This window comes from Polyodon spathula, chromosome 25 (assembly GCF_017654505.1).
Source record: "Polyodon spathula isolate WHYD16114869_AA chromosome 25, ASM1765450v1, whole genome shotgun sequence".
NCBI classification, from domain to species: Eukaryota; Metazoa; Chordata; class Actinopteri; order Acipenseriformes; family Polyodontidae; genus Polyodon; species Polyodon spathula.
The window spans coordinates 3,716,369-3,733,842 of NC_054558.1; the positions used below are offsets into that span (position 1 = coordinate 3,716,369).

The window sequence follows — 17,474 nt, forward strand, 5'->3', positions numbered from 1 at the left end:
GAATCTGGAGAACAGGAGAACACTCTGTGAATGAACCAAATGCTTCTCAGCACACTATTTGCCCCTATTAAGAGGTATAATTTATTAAGACAGAATTAGATAGTTTTTATTACTATACGTGCTTCCTTCTGTTTTAAACTCTCATTCAGTTATGCCCCCTTTGTCCTGTTCTGAAGCTGTGACTTGGATTAGCCTTATCCAGACCATTTAGGACTTTCTAAAGTTCAATTAAATTTCCACTTAGTTTTTTTTATAAGAGGTTGCATTATTCTATTATAGCCACTGGCAGGTGTGTGCTATAATATAAATGTTTTAGTGCCTAAAACTGGGACATAGTATTCCAGGTGGGGTCAAAGTAGAGCATTATAAAAGTGATAAGGGAATGGAGGATAACCAGTTAGGTTGAGCTGAACAATCTCATTCCATACACAGAGAGCTATAGGTGAGGTACAGAGATGGCAGTTAATAAAAAAAAGAACAAAAACAACATGAAAGCATTGATTTTTCTTTGTCAGTGGTACTGTACAGTCGATACAGCCACAAAGAAAATATAATTAAGTTTCGGAACTGCTCTTTCCCTCTTGGAAAAAAGAATACAGTAAAAATTTCTATTATACACCAGTACATATTCTCCAGTGCTGTCACCATGCTAATAATGGGAACTCAGCACTCTGCACTCAAAGCTATTCCAGCACTGTCATTACACCAAAATAAAGAGCACTGGAATGCAGCTTTTGAGTGATATCATGTTGCAGCTCAACCACCGCTGAGCCAAAAATCCATTCCCAGGTTTTCCCCCATGCATTTAAAATAATACCATGATGAGCTCTGTCGTGTTGTCAGTACAGATCTTTTAAAACACCTTTAAAGAGCAGTGTACAGCGCTGGAGTTTAACGAGAGAGAGAGAGAGTAAGGGGAGTCATCACACTCGCGTCCCCTATCGTCGTTCGACTGCCGAGGACACAGCAAGTCGGTGTGCTGGAATGGGGAGGGGGAGGAGGCAGGCGCTTCACAAGCCATGTAGGTCACTCACAGGTCTGCTGTCTGCTCCTCACACACGTCCGTACAAAAACAAAGACTAAACCCTGTCTCTTTTCCAGTCCCACCACAGTTCCACAGATCCATCAGATTCAAAACTACATATGTAATCTTAATGACCCCCATTGCTTAAACGATTTTTCTTCTTTTTCTTTTTTGCTTTTTATGCTGTGGGGGGGAACAAAAAACACATTACAACCCTAAACTTAATGCGCCTCCTCACGTACAGGAACATATTACACAATATTTAAGTAATTGCATTCTAAGAGGCAGGCATTAGCAACGAACATAGTGGAGTTTAAAAGCACAGGATGCTTAATGGACCCAGTAGTACGGCCATTATTGAGTGACAGAGCTCCTGGGGTGGCAGGCAGCTCATAAGCCATCTCAAACTTGTTGTATAATGTTCTTTTATTTGAGCTGGTTTTATCTGGACTGCAAAAAAACAAAACAAAACAAAACAAAGAAAAGAAACAGATTCAAAGCAAGACTGAAAACTTATTTGTTGTTATGTTGTTTTTTGCTGACAGGAACTGCTCTTAATTACCTCTGGAAAGCTTGTTTATGATAGATTGCTGGCCTTATTTGAAGTCTCCCATTGAGTAGCAATTAAAGCCATCCAAATTTTTTGGTGTGAGTCAACAATACACACCTGGGCTTAATTAGACCCACCCACTAATATCCAGACTTTTCAACTTACTCTCGAGCATTAAATACGTTTCCATTCTGCGGATAAAAATGACTCACTCTTCCTGGTGCGTAATGCATGTGGTCAGGAAATCAGTCTGAGCAGTGCTGGTATCCAGCGCACAGCAAGTTTACTCACTCTGGTACAATCCAGCTCTTCTCTTGCATGTTCTTTCCTTCTCAGTCCTCTAAGTTTCCGTTTTGCGGGTGGATTTTCACAATGCATCCTGACACGTTAAGCAAATGTTACAAATGTTAATGTCCTGTCATAATACAAAACGATCCTAATGCGTACTAATTCTATACAAAAAATTTGGAAACATCTTTAAGCAAGTTGCAAAATGTAATGGGGCGATTTTGATGTGATTTTCCCATAGGGGAAACCTGTCCAGTATATGATGCTTACTTATCATATTGAGCCATTGGAGATCCCGTTGCCACGAACAGTTTTAGTTCCACTGTGCATTATGATTGACTGTATATGAGCAAGATGCTTCATACCGTGCCACTTCAGATTTAAGAGGAAATGGAATGCAGCATATGAAGGTAATTGAGATGTTGGAAAAGCAAGTCTACTGAACACACAAAAGCACAGATTATTTAACAGAAGTGCTAAATCCCCCTCAAGATAAATGAAGAAAACCCTCAGAGCAGCTTCTGCTTGACAACAGTGTCTCCTCTCCCTGTAGTAGTGTGTTAGTCTTTCTCTAATGCAGTATAAATATTTTAGAGAACAGATGTCATGCAATGAATCCATACACTGCTGTTTGTTTTATCCAGCATTAATAACACATTTTTTAAACCTGTGCATTATTGCACTAATAGCACAAACACTTTCAGATTAGAGAGAAAACATATCCGTGAGCAGTGTTCAGATTCAAAACCTGTCTGTGCACAATGAGAAAAAAAAGGTGTAGCTGTGAGTCATCACATGGCAAGATATTAATGAGTCGATCATTGCGGTTTAACTGTTTCTGACTCCTTTTTAAACTGGTGCTCATACATGTTCCCTTGCTTTAATACATATGGGATATGATTTATGCAAATATTGCACCATGTCCTAATGTGGGAGTAGAGTAAAATTAGCATGCTAGTACAACAGCAGGCTGGTGCGACCAGGCATTCTGCAAGTAGGCTTGACTGCATTCAAGCTCTTCACCTTAATGGCAGCGGTCAGGATCCATGATGGCACTGCAACCGATTGCATGGCACTGCAATGTAGGCTACTAGTCCAGTGTGTATTGATTGATGCTGTTGTGGTACCAGGTAGTGATATATTAAAAATAACTAAATGTGACCACCATTGTACAGTCTCACGCACCTTTGTGCACAAGCTGCCCTGGTGCTGACATTATTAAATCACTGAATTGTCATTGTGGTGCCGTCCCATTCCCATCTGTTAAGGTTTGTCATTAACTAGCAAACATTTCAGCCCATACATAATATATATAATACAGCTGTAAGGGAATACTATGGTATAAATGTATTAGTCTCTTACTGGAAGGATTTCATTGTGTTTATTGTACATGATGCAAAATACAACAGAATACCAGAACGGCCATGAAACCCAGTTCAGCACAAGCCAAAAGCAGCACAGAACAGTATAGTAAATGTCATTAAAACCGCATTGATTAATTCTGTTTTCTTTTATGCATTACGAGCATAATTATTCAAAAAGGAAAACAACCACATTCCTGACCTATACTTCCTGGCAGCACCGCAAGTCACCCGCAAGTCACAAGAAAGAAATCACTTACCTTCCTTACGATGAACTCGGAGCGCAATTATTTATTCATTTTTCTGAAAACTGCTTCGCCAGGGAAATCATTGACAGATGTCACAGCTTGTTATAAGGAGTGTAGTGAAAAGGGAGTTCAAGCAACATACAAATCACTCCACATACAGGACCTGGTTTCATGAAATTCTGAGAGCAGGATACCATGTGTGAAGATGCTGTCCAATTATTTTTCCTGTGTGAAATCAGCAGAAGACAGGAGAAATGATTTTTCTATGCTACTGTAAATCTATGTGCTGTAGTTAAATGGAATATCACTTTTTTGCTCCATTTGTTGATTTGATACAGTAGTTATATACAGCTGCAGTGCAGGGGCACTGCCCAGTATTGCCTGTCGAGACACAAACACAAAGATAATACAAATGGACTCGTCGGGATATTAGTTCATAACCTTGGTGCTGGTTCCTACACTGTCCTATTTAAGACTCATGTACATTTGAATCTTGTTTTTAAGAACAGCCAAAGAGAGGTTCAACTATTTTATAAAAAAATTAAACAAAAAAAAAAAAAATTGTTTCTCAATTTATGCTGAATGCACATAGATAGACAGCTGTAGTTTTAGAACTCCTAAATAAACCCTGCGGTGATACAGTGTGAGACAATGTCAGATGACACTGTGCTCAATTGGTTTCAGATTGATACACTAATCTATTTTCCCCTCAACCCTTGTAAATAAAGCAGTGCACAGCAACTCAACGCTGCTCGGCTCAAAGATCAGTACCTGAGCCACCAACCTTTCTTCAGTTCCTTATAAGACACGACACAGAGCTGTTTCAGACCGTGGAGCTGCCTGCTAGCACCCAGCATGGGCCTACAAGAGAGCTGTCAGCCTTTATTATGTTGTATCTCTTTTATAAGCCTCGTCTCTATCAGAAACTATGAGTGCCAACTATACAAAAAATAAAAATGTCCCTTGACCTCCAATTACTAGAGATCCCAGCTCAAGCAGGAAATCCTTGACTGCATATTTTATAATGAACACGTTTCCTCCTGGAGACAGTCTGTCAGGAGAATTTATAAATATATATATATATATAATATATATATATATATATAATTTCAAATATGCTGTATATCGTTTGGACGGTTGACTTGTTTTACACAATGTGATTGGTTCTTCTTTTCAGTGGCGATACACACGAGAGATGACTGTATGCGTTCTGCTTGGCCCCCCCCCCCCCCCCCCCCCCCCCCCATTAGGGCTGTGATACTTCGGTCCACACACGCACAAATGATGTTATAATAACCATTGCACACATAGAAAAGCCATGATAGCGTATTTTCTAGATAAGTGTTTTTCTAAAGTTGCACAAGTACCATTAACACGATGAATTACCAACGTGAACGAAAGGGTAAATAAATAGCAACTTCTTGGTTTCCTATTACTTCCTGTGTTGACCTCACTGTTCAAGGTCCAGCAGAGAGAGACCAGACCATGGAGTTGACCATCAGCACAAGGACCGATATGGTAACAGGATGCAGAATGCAGATCTTGAAGAACGCGGGGCAAATAACTATTAACGTTTGGAATCGCTAGCATCTGAACCTTCAGTATCTAAAAACCAGTCGCTCAGTGGTTAATGACTGAATAACTGTCTTCACAGCAGGCCAATGAGAGATCATGAAAATGAATGACAAGTTCAGCCCCCTCATGAATCAGGAGAAAAAAAATGATGTTCCTTTGAAACACATTCTCAGAAAAAGTCAAATAACGGATAACGCAATTTCCTTAACCCACTGAGCCTAACAGAAACGCAGCAATCTTTCTATATAAAAAACAAGGTGACTGGTGAGGAGGGCAGAGACCTCCATCCTACAAACAGGCAAACGTTTTTTTTTTTTTTTGGTTAAAACGCTTCTAACTTATTGACTGCCCCATAAACTGTATTGATGGTCCCATCAATGTTTTAGCTTCGCTGCCTGTGGCCAGCTCACTGCAGAGAATGTGTTATACCGAGGGTTTGCAAATCTATGAAATACTGCCCTGCTGCATTTTGAAATCATGGATTTGGAGTCAAAAAAAAGGTGGGTGGTAGGATGGTTTAAGAACGGTGAACTGATCCGGGCCTCATAAAACAACTTCAGACCACTATGATTTCTATGGCCATAGGGTTGCCTAACAGAGAAGATACATCCTATAATAACTGTGTCCTGAAGAAGTAATAGCTGTGTCATTAACTCACCAACAATTATAATCCAGTGGATTAGGCATAGCTATTGTACACTGGCGCTGTGGTACTGTATTACCAGTGTGTATTCTTTAATTACAAATGTTTCAACAAGCAGTCTGATTCAGTGCACACACATCCCTCTTAATAGGACCATTAGAGTCACATTGATCAATCCACAATATCAATCTTAATCAATCCAAATACTCATTTCAGCATTGAGGATATTGTGTCAATAATGTATTTATTGTATTGTATTTTTAGTTTATTTTAGTGTGTTTGTTAATATCATTCTGATACCATTTGATATGTAAATGATTCCACTTTATACAATGGTAGCTGCCCTCTATTTGAATGTAACACTGTACAGTCATTGTAATTCCACATGTGGTCAAACGTACATTGCAAATATACCTCCACAGGCAATTCGAAATACAGTGTAATGTATGTAAAAAAAGGTGTTAGCAATTTCTATTTTGTACATCGAAACGTTTGGAACTACTGTGTATTATCTGTGCAATTATATGTAGTTTAGAGAAGTGTACTTTTCCTTTCCCAGTCCTGAAGATAAGCTGCAATTAGTCGATGAGATGTTGTTAAAAGCTTTCTAACTGTGAATGAGAATGTGCTTTTCTCTTTTGTGCTGTTGTTAAGATGCTTGCGTGTGGTCACCAGTTCCTGCCCTGCCTCCACCCTGTTGCACAGGCTCTGTCTGACTCTTTCTGCTTTCTCTCTCTTCCCCAGGGGGTGTGTGCATCTTCACGTCTGTGAAGATCCCGCGGGAGCCCAAAGCCGGAGAGTTCGACAAAGTCATCAAACGGCTGCTGGAGAACTCCAACGCCAGGGTCGTTATCATGTTCGCAAACGAGGACGACATCAGGTGAGACGGGCGTCTCCCTACTGCACATACATATGGCACTTTTTTTTTTTAGATGAAGTTGAAAGTCCTCCACTTCAATGAGCACAAAACAAAACTCACAACAATTTAAAAAATCCAATAGAAGACAATAATTTGTAGCAGCACATTCAGAGAATCTACTGAACAATTCGGATTTGAACTGTCAGAATGATATAAAAAGAATCGGACAACCTTTTTGAGCCAATGTTCTGTTTCAATTACATTCTGAATGCCTGGGAAGTTAGATTGTTGTTCTACTCTGGTAATTAAATAGCAGATCATTTTCCATTCTCATTGCTATGACATTATTACTGTTGTGTTGTGAGTACCAGTATGAAATAAAGGCTCTATTTGGGTTCCATCTGCTTCAGCTTGACAGTGGAGAGCATTTTCAGTTTAAGACTGATGTAATTAGGGATGAAAAAATTCTAGTCTAACATTTCCAAAAATGGACCAGCAGTATAAACATGTGCAGAGGCCTGTACTCCCATTGGCGGGGGGGACGGGTTAGTTTTTAAAGCTTCACACATCTATGTGTAGGAATTAAACATGAAAGCACATCTGCAAGGCTTCGGTTGACTCAGGCTGACCCTGTTAGGCTCACAGAGAGTTAGCTTCTCACCCTAGCTAACCTGACTTGTGTAAGATCTGGCGAATCCTTGCACAGTTCAGTGACATGCTTTTTATAATAAGACTACTGTAGACCTGCAACAAATTGGTCCTCTACTTTCTGTGAAAGATAGCAAATCCCATTGGGCTGCATGTACTTTTACAGCAGTTCTGTGCATCATATGGTTGGGGACCAGTATGCAAATGCTAGCTATTCCCTGTACAGCACAACTGATATTGCAAAATTACCATAGCAATCCTGTTGGGGAAAGTGTTGGAGCTTTTAAAGAACTGGCCTTCCTGTGTTTTGAAAAGTGTTTAATTCCAGAAAAAAAAACTATTTACTGAACCCTTGCTGACTTGGCATCTTAGTAACCTGCCAATTATGTTATTAAATATAATAAGCAATGCTAGAACATTCAGGGATGAAGCACAAAAGGCTGACTGAGCTGAACCGACAACGTGAAGCAGCTGAAAAATAAGGAAAACAAAAAACCCTCCTCCTACTATTGCTCTCCCACTCTTCATTCTAGAACTTGTAACTCTCTTCTTTTCTACTGACAAGGGACCAGAGCACAATGTTTGTTTTAAAATCACTTTCAGTTTTCTATTACAACCGGCCCCAGCTTGTTAGGAAAGCTTATTCCATTTCACCCTGTTTCTAAACACTTCATATCGGAGTCTTTAGCTTTTTAAGCAAGGCAGTGACCGCTCGCATGGCCTGTGGATAAAGGAGAGTCAGCACTCCTCACTCCTGTTCAGAATTCTGTGCTGTTCAGAATTCCACATTCCAGTCTAGACCATTGGCACAGAGGACAATGCTGCTCACAAGATTCAACTAGGCGTAACTCAGCTGCAGCCATTTGCTAATGAGCTCAATTACCTTAGAGGCATCGTCTACTTGTGAATTTGACAACAGAGAAAAACACCTGTAGGATTTTTCTTGGCGCTAGTGAATTTAGTGCTGAGGGACAGTGGCGTTGACCACAATGGGGCACAGTGTGGACAGGCTTCAAGAGTGTTTCTCCGCTGTCTGTGTGCACACCTCAATCCTGACTTAACTGTAAAGTGGTTTTGACTTATGGACGAATAAGTTAAGATAAGCGACCCTTAGCGATGAGCCGGTTTGACGGCTGGGGGCTTCCTGTTCTTGTGTTCGCAGGCGGGTCCTGGATGCAGCCAAGAAAGCCAACCAGACAGGTCACTTCCTGTGGGTGGGGTCTGACAGTTGGGGCTCCAAGATCTCCCCAGTGCTGCACCAGGAAGTTGTGGCAGAGGGTGCTATCACCATCCTGCCCAAGAGGATGACTGTCAGAGGTAAGGCGACACTTGGGCACCTTGGTGCTGTTTGTTTTATTTCAATAAGATTTTGTTAAACCTGATAAGGCAAATGTTTCTTTTGAGTAGTGGAAATGAGTCATTGTCTATGGCCTAGATTTTCAATTTTTATTTTATTAAGTCCTCATTCAAGTTGAAAAAAGCTAGTTTAAGCCTAAGAGTAAAAAAACTAAACATGAAACAGGTGTACATAATTAAAGAAAGTGTGACCTTACTAAATAATTCATGGCATCACTATTATAGCACAGTGGAACATAACGCATCTTTGTGTACAATATGTGCAAAGTAGCATTAGGGGCTCTTCACATACTGAATCTCAGTATGCCTGTCTCGCTAAAATATTTATAAATGCTGTCATTTAGAAATATCAAATAGTAGTCCTTTGTGTGCGCATCATTTTTACAGAAAAAAGAGCAATTATGACAGTATAAAACTCAGCTAAAGCACCACCACTTCTAAACACATATCACCTGGTTGATATCTGCAGGTTTTGACCGGTATTTTTCCAGCCGTACTCTGGACAACAACAGGAGAAACATCTGGTTTGCAGAGTTCTGGGAGAACAATTTCCATTGCAAACTCAGCCGACATGCGCTGAGAAAAGGCTCCAGCATCAAGAAGTGCACAAGTAAGTGTCTTTGGGGCATTATATGGTCCACCTGCACTCATCATCTTAGCCATGGAAACCATGCCTGACTAAGCTTCTGCCCTGCCTCTGGAAATCAGATTACACTAAAGTCTGGATTTTCTGACTCGTCACCTTAGGATCAGGTACATTGCCCTCAAAATGTATCTCTCGAGATCAGCTTCCATTTTCCTATACACATGGAGTCTAGCAGTCTTCTTGATCCCTCCCCCACAAACTACCTTGGCAAACATTGGCAAAAAAACTACTATAGGTTTGACAACCAATTAATATTGTGCATCTGTTGCAGTAATATTGTATCTGATTTATCTAACTCAATTTATGGTACAGGCATTTGGTGTCCTGGGATAGCATATTTAATTCCCAGGATGCGTTCCTCAAAACTGGGACGATCTAGGGAAACCAGGAACAGGTGGCAACCCTGAGTACTGATCATAATGTTTTTAACACATTTCAAGTTAGTTAAAAAAAGAGGAAAGTAGAATCACTTGCTCTTACTTGGGCTGTTTTTTCTTTACACAGGACACATATTGTCTTACCTCTTATCAGCCCAACATCACCACAGGTCCTGCATCCTTTTTAACATGTGTTACATCTTGGCTATTACACCAATACACATTCAAGCACTTCAACAAAAGTAACTGAAAAATAATTAGCGACAAAACAGGAGGGCTGCTGATTGCAAAGAAGTGTAGCTTTCCTATTCCCCAGCTAAATGAAAATAAAACAACTAAGTTTCTCTCTCCCTTCCTGACTGTTAGTGGACAAACCCGGAGAAAACGTGGAGACAGACGGTGGGATTAGTTCTGGGACTCTAGTGGAGCATGATTCCTGTAAAAAATAAAAAAAAGAAAAAAGAAATAAATGAATTGAATGAAATATCAAAATGCCATCGCTCATTCTGATGGACACTGGATTAAATAGCAATGGTCTAATTCACTCAGGAAGTAAATTCCGTCTGCTAACGATCTTGTAAAATTGCTGTCTGGTAATTTATGCATGGGTGGTAATGGACAATTCCGGGCTGTCACAGTCTGTTCTGATGGAGCTGACGGCTTTATGAGGGCAGCCGAGACGCTGCCACAAGTCTTGCTGCTCAGAGAACGGTTTGATTATTTTGCTTGGCACAGAGGTAATTTTGCAATTTTCACGCTAATGAAAGTTGTAAAAGTAAGATGCAAACCAGAACCACAGTTTTATTCAGGGTCCAGGAAGTCTCCATTCACATGAACACCAGGGTTTGCTCATGCAGTGGCAGCAAATACTATTCAGACTGTTATAAAGTTTCGATATTCATAGTTGCATGTTTTATAGTTTAATTGTGGAAACGATATAACTAAACTGATGTGAAAGATCACAGTGTTCTAGCTGGTTCTTACTCCCTCTCTCACTTATTTTTTACCTGGAATATCACATTCCATTATCCAGCACTTTGGACAGCATCTAATAGAAACTATATATATATATATATATATATATATATATATATATATATATATATATATATATATATATATATATATATATATATATATATATATGTGTGTGTGTGTGTGTGTGTGTGTGTGTGTGTGTGTGTGTGTGTGTGTGTATATTGAAATGATCTGTGTGGAGTTTGCATGTTCTCCCCGTGTTCGCGTGGGTTTTCTCCCGGTTCTCCGGTTTCCTCCCACAGTCCAAAGACATGCTGTTCAGGTTTATTGGTCACTCTAAATTGCCCTGTGTGTGAGTGAATGAGTGTGTGTGTGTGGTGCCCTGCGATGGACTGGCGTCCCGTCCAGGGTGTAGTCCTGTCTTGCGCCCTGTGTCTGCTGGGTTAGGCTCCGGCTCACTGCGACCCTGTAAAGGATTAAGCAGTTAATGATAATGGATGGATGGATGGATTTTCTGAGGTATTTTGTTGATTGCAAAGCTCTCTTTAGATTTATGCTACCAGGTCCACGTCATAAAAAGAAATGTGTCCGTGTATGAATTATTTATTTACAGTAGAGTATGCCATCAGTAATGCATTTAAGTGTTTGCATACATGTTGTGGGCTCCACTGTATTTAACATTATTACTGCAAGCTATGCAGTTCTGTTATAGTTCTTGCTGCATTTGGGGCATTTTCGACCCTTTATCTGACCCATACCTGACCTATTGATCTCTCTGACTGGGAGGCTTGAGAATGAGAGAGAGAGAGAGAGAGAGAGAGAGAGAGAGAGAGAGAGAGAGAGAGAGAGAGAGAGAGAGAGAGAGAGAGAGAGAGAGAGAGAGAGAGATATGGACAGAACTCTGCCCATGGAGGGAGTGCGGGGAAGCAGAGTGACAGAGGCATCTAGTTTATTGGTGAATGAATGAGACTTGCAATTGATATTGATTAATGGAGAGAGAAGCCAATAGGGGTCAGTGTTTGATTTATTGGGGGAGGGCCCCAGCTGTCTAATTTCATTCAGGTGAGAATGCAGAATGCAGAAATCCATTGGGAACATCAGCTCTAGGAGCAGCTACACACACACTGAACACAGGGTCCGTATTTAAACTGCCTGCTCCCCATCTACACACACACTGAACACAGGGTCCGTATTTAAACCCGCTCCAATAAGAATCAATGGAAAAGGCATCCTATGTTAGTATGTGTTTTTGTAAGCATACCTGTAGATTGCAGCAACAGCGTGTTAAGAGGCACAGACTTTGAGAATTTTTTTTTATTTATGTTCCCATAGAAGATAAAGCCAGTTTTATGAGACGCTTCTGCACAGCAGGTCTGATTTCTACAGGGGCATGTATTTATTGGCTTGTTTTTCTTTGCAGTCCTTCTCCTGGGAGGAATTCCTCTGTCTGTAAACATCCCTCTAGGGAGCTCTAGAAGAAGAAAACAGCACTGAAATCCTCTAACCAATTACCTTTGACTGATTTACAGATAAATCCACACTAGAATAAAACAATTGCACATGAGTTTGATCTCTTGCAAACATTTTCAGTTGCTACAAGTAACTGAAATGTAAAAACAGAAGACTTGTGCATGGTTAATAAACAAATATACATTGCTTATGAAATAGAAACACAGCAGGGATGGAAATAAGACTCCCATCTCATAGTGGTATGAGCCATTCCTGGTTTTACTGTGAGCTTATTAAAACACACCTGAGCCTGTTACCTATAGCTAATCAAGCTTGTAGTAAAATCTGGAAAGGGTGAAACTGCTATGCACTAGGAGTCTTATTTCCATCCCTGCACATACTATATTTTATTGTACTGGTGACAGACTAGGTGAGACACATATGCCACCTAGAAGAAAGTGGGGCCGACTTGCTTCACACTCCAGTACCGCACAGTTATTTCGCTAACTTCTCCGTCATTAAGACCTGCCTGAGCTTAGCTTTATCTGAAAGAGAAACGAGATGCCTGTTTACACAGGTGTGCTTCGAAGCTGTCCTGGATTACACAGGAGAACGGGCAGAGCAGATTCTATTTTATCTGCAATTCCTGTCGTCTGGGATGAGCTTTATTAATAGTGAACAGAGCTGTCTGACAGCTGTAATGAATTAGACCGAGGGAGGAGATGAGCTACAGTCTCTCTGGAGCAACACTGCAGAGCGCTGCAATGTATACCTGTTTTGTATACCAGTTGGACCAGGGGTATTGTGAAGCTCCAGCATAGCGAGGCTGGTATAGCTTTTGGTCATCAGTGACTTGCTTGTGGGGAGTACAGGGTGAGTCATGTGTGGGTGGTTTGAATCATATTGCCTGGGCTGGGGCGCCGAAGGGAGTTCTGCACTGGCATTTGTGCTGTGTTAGGGAGGATGATTGGATGGGGATAGCTCACCTCATCATGCAGGCAGAGACTACACAGGGTGATCTCCAGGGCTCAGCAGCTTGGAAAAACTAATTGCATACGTTCAGCAGCTAAACAGAGGTGACTGACTTGACAGTGGAAACAGAGGTTGATCTTCAGTCCTGATCAATAAGTGGGTTACAGCAGTGATGCAATGTTCGAATTGGACCTTTCCAGTCGTTAAAATATTTAGTCAGGGAGCTCTTTCTAAAGAACTAGACAATGGAGCATCAGGGAAATGTAACTGTAAACTGTTGTGATGTGCTTTTAATACCCAATGATGTTAATAAGTTATTCACTGAGGTTTACCTATATATATATACACACACACACACACACACACACACACACACACACTGTATGTATATACAACAAATGCAATATACTACATAGAACTAGGGGATCTGAGCAAACAATAAACAGTGCTACAGCCTGCAAATTCAATGCAGTGAATTAGGTAATGTAAATTTAACAGAGCAGTCACCATTGGGATCACAAGAGCCAGCAAATTGAAAACGGAGAGCTGCAGTAAAGCTAATACAGCAGCAGTAAAGCTCGGTGCTTCTAGATTGAGTAATTCTGCATTCTTCCTTCTTATTTCAGACCTGCTTCTCTTTCCTCAGAAAGAAACAAGGACCAGGGGTCACAAATGGAGTTTAGACAAAGGGGCATTCAGAACAGAAAATAGGAGGCACTTCTTTACACAGAGAATTGTGAGGGTCTGGAATCAACTCCCCAGTAATGTTGTTGAAGCTGACACCCTGGGATCCTTCAAGAAGCTGCTTGATGAGATTTTGGGATCAATAAGCTACTAACAACCAAACGAACAAGATGGGCCGAATGGCCTCCTCTCGTTTGTAAACTTTCTTATGTTCTTATGTTCTTATAAAAATGTATCTTGCCTTTAAATCAGTCATTAAATCCGCAGACATACAGAGAAGGGCAGGCAGGGGGGTGGGGTCTTTTGAGGCTGCGGACCCTCGGTATACGACACAAGGGTTTTCATTTTTACTGTTCAGCCCTGCATCACTTGAGCATGCTGTGTAATTTCCCTCAATTCTCAGATACTACCAAACTACGCACACATTGTGCCAACCCCAAAGAAAAATAGTAATAACACCCCAGACAGGGTGAAGGGGAAATGAGCAAACATGGTTATCTAATACATTAAATGCCACTTGAGATGCACGGGTAGAATCACACACACACGCACACACACATGCACAAAAATACGCTCTGATGGACATGTCTGCTGAGAATATCACACACTGAAATGGTCCCGTCAGCTTAAAGTGTTCCCAGGTGGCAATATGACCCCACCGGTTTGGGGTTCATTGTGGCTAAATAAATATGACTCTATCAGCTCTGGTTTAAGGTGAAGGTTATTCCATTTTAATTGTCTTCTATGGGTTCTGCGTCAGTGAGGTTATATTTCTTCTTGCAATCCTAACAAATTAACCTGTAGCCCTATGCTAGTGCTTATCAAGGTTCATATGGAAAACAACTGCAGTTAATGTAGCTTTAAACTGTTTTGCCGTCCTTAGGTCTGCAAAAAAAAAAAAAACGCTACCATAAAAACTGCAATTGAGAGAGAGAGAGAAAACATATAATATGTCAGAATTTTTATTATAAACCTGAACCTCTATATAGAAACAAATCTGTATAACTTTTATTCAAAATGGTCACGTCCTTTCTCAAGAGGTGACAGGTTGTCCTTTTTCGTTTAATTGTCATCCGAGCCCCTCTGGGTGCCATGCGTCAGTTGCCTCCCCCCCCCGAACCCCTCCAGATCTCCTCTTTATCTCATCAAACCACCCGGCCCAAGCTGCTGCTGGGGTAGCAGAGTGTGCAGAGCTGTCAGCTCCAGATCTTTGATGTGGAGATGATCAGAGATTTGAAGAGAACACCTTCCCGGTGCTGCTCGGAAATCCAAGCGAGATTAATAAGGATTAATATCATTGCAAAGGCCAGGGAGCGTGGTTGCGTGAGAGTGTGTATTTTGTTGCCGTCGTTCCTTCAAACCCTCCTGGGCTGTCGATGGAATTTCACTTCATGGGTCTCCTGGGGTTACACTTGCAACCAGATTCATTATCCAACCAGTGGGACCTTTTCACATTGCTTTTACATGCTAATGTGACTTGGAATGTGAAAATTCCACTATGAATACAATAATTCCATCAGTCTTGGCTGCAGTGCACTTCCATCGCTATATTTGTCTGAAATGTGCAGTTTTGAAAGAAACCCGTTATAGGAAACGCGTTCACTTTAATTCATGATTTCTGATAATACCCGAGGTTTCAGTTAGTCTTGTGCTTCAGAGGTCATTTCAACGTCTTCTTTCCATTAGTCAATCAACCAGCTGCTTCCTCTATTGACTGACATGCTGTACAGCCAGCAGCTTGCTTTGACCTCTGAAAACGCTGTCGAGGTAAAACGACAAAGTGGTGGTGGGGCAGTAGCAAACTGAGAGGCAAGAAAGCTGAGAACTTTCTTTAAGACCGTTTTCAAAAATGAAAATGCATGCTTGGTATTGCTTTCAAAACTGCTCAAACCCTCATAGACAATGAATGTGAAAGACGGGTAAGTTGTACGAAGTTATTCTGCTAGCAGTCGTCTTTTTAATTTCAGTGCTCTGCTTTTTCCCCATGTCCCAAAAAAATATTTGGTTTTCATTAAGTATTCCAAACCCCCCTCTAGGGAAGGTAGAAATCTAAATAGTTGGGACAGGCCTACTGGAGAATATGCCCAGTGTAATGCGTTCATCATTTCTGTCACATATACTAAGATAGGCCACTCTTGGTGGCTGGGTATTATTAATCTTCGTCTGTTGAGAGAGATGTCAAAAATACGTTTAAATATGTATGGGTCTTTGGGGGAGGGGGGATGATGCACAATGTGTCAATTTTGATTTACAGAAAACATGCTTTCCCCTGCAAAAATTCAAAGGTTGAGGCTAAGATTTTTAACTCAACATGATTTGAAGTTTGCAGTCCGTCACATTATAATTGTGATTAGCTCAATGATTTAAACTGTAGGCATTGAATGTATAAGTTAAAAAATGTACACTGTGGGCTCAAATCTGAGGCGATAGAGAACTAAAAAAATCTTTCTGGCGCCGCTGTCCCGTCATATCATTGACAGACAGTCACACCGGGGAACGCCGGCAGGGTGAATCATCTCAGAATGCAAAGCGTTCGGGCGCAAAAATAACAAAAGGAAAAACAGTAACAAAAAGTATTTTTGTGAGCCTAAAGCCTTTTGCATTACAATTCCCCTTTATGTAGTAGAGGGGGGAATATTGGTTCCATGCAGAGTGGAGATGTTAGCATACATGTTAAATACAATACGCAGTAGAGAGGTACTATCAGGAAGAGTCTTTTATACAGCGATAAGTTTTTATGATACTTTTTAAAGTTATATATGATACTGTAATGTATGCAGGTAGCTCATCCTGTCAAAAGCACCTCTGAACTCAGTGGAAAGAGTCCCTGAAATCCACACAGCCTTACAAAGGGCCTGTCGGCTGATAGACACCTCCTAATTGCTGGAGCGAGGTGTTAATTGAAACCTTGCTTTGTAATTAACTTGTTTTAAAACCATTAGAACAACCTTGGTCATGATTAATATACACCTGTCATAATTAATTACATTAGTTATGAGAAATATTATTAGTCTATTCTTCTTCTGACTCAATCTCTCTCTATCTCTCTTGCTCTCTCTCCCATTACTTAATGTATAAACCTAATGTCTATAAAGTTACATTCATTTAAATGAATGCTGTAGAATCTTCAGCGTAGATAAATAAAGGGATTATACGGTATCTCTGGTGAAAGTAGGAGAATACAGCCAGTAGGCAAAATATTCATATTTCTCTGCACTTATATCTCTTCTGAAATGTATTTATTCCATGCTTTGTTCGAGATAGAAATTGGTGTCAACCACGTTTAACGCATTTGGTAACTGTTAAACAGCTTACCACATTTTTTAAAATGGGTAGTAGAAATGTCATGCAACAGTCACAGATACACAGTGTACTGATTTCTGAACTTACTGCCTGTATATAGATGTATTTTAAGAAACAACTGGTTTGTAAATTGCTCCTGACCTGTGATGTTCTCACCCCTTGGCAGACCACGAGCGGATTGGCAAGGACTCATCGTACGAGCAGGAGGGCAAGGTGCAGTTCGTGATCGACGCGGTCTACGCCATGGCGCATGCCCTTCACAACATGCACACGCTGCTGTGCCCGGGCAAAGTGGGACTCTGCCCCAAGATGAACCCCATCAACGGCACCATGCTGCTCAAGTTCATCCGAGATGTCAACATCACGGGTGAGTGGTAGCGGGCATTGTCTGCTTCTGTTAAATACGTTTTCTTGATAATGAATAGAACACAATTTTAGCTTTACCAAATCTATCCTCCTTTAAGAAAGGTACGCAGGATGTGGCTAGGATTGTTGGTGGCCATGGCTACAGTA

At 40.8% G+C, this 17,474-nt stretch overlaps 1 protein-coding gene across 1 annotated transcript in view; it reads left to right on the forward strand.

Annotated features, from left to right (window-relative positions):
- grm4 (glutamate receptor, metabotropic 4) overlaps positions 1-17,474 on the forward strand; it is a 116,284-nt gene that overhangs the window by 77,474 nt on the left and 21,336 nt on the right. The window contains exons 4-7 of the mRNA XM_041228958.1: positions 6,434-6,569; positions 8,359-8,513; positions 9,022-9,162; positions 17,128-17,328. Coding sequence (XP_041084892.1) covers positions 6,434-6,569; positions 8,359-8,513; positions 9,022-9,162; positions 17,128-17,328 — 633 coding nt within the window. The remainder of the gene's footprint in view (positions 1-6,433; positions 6,570-8,358; positions 8,514-9,021; positions 9,163-17,127; positions 17,329-17,474) is intronic.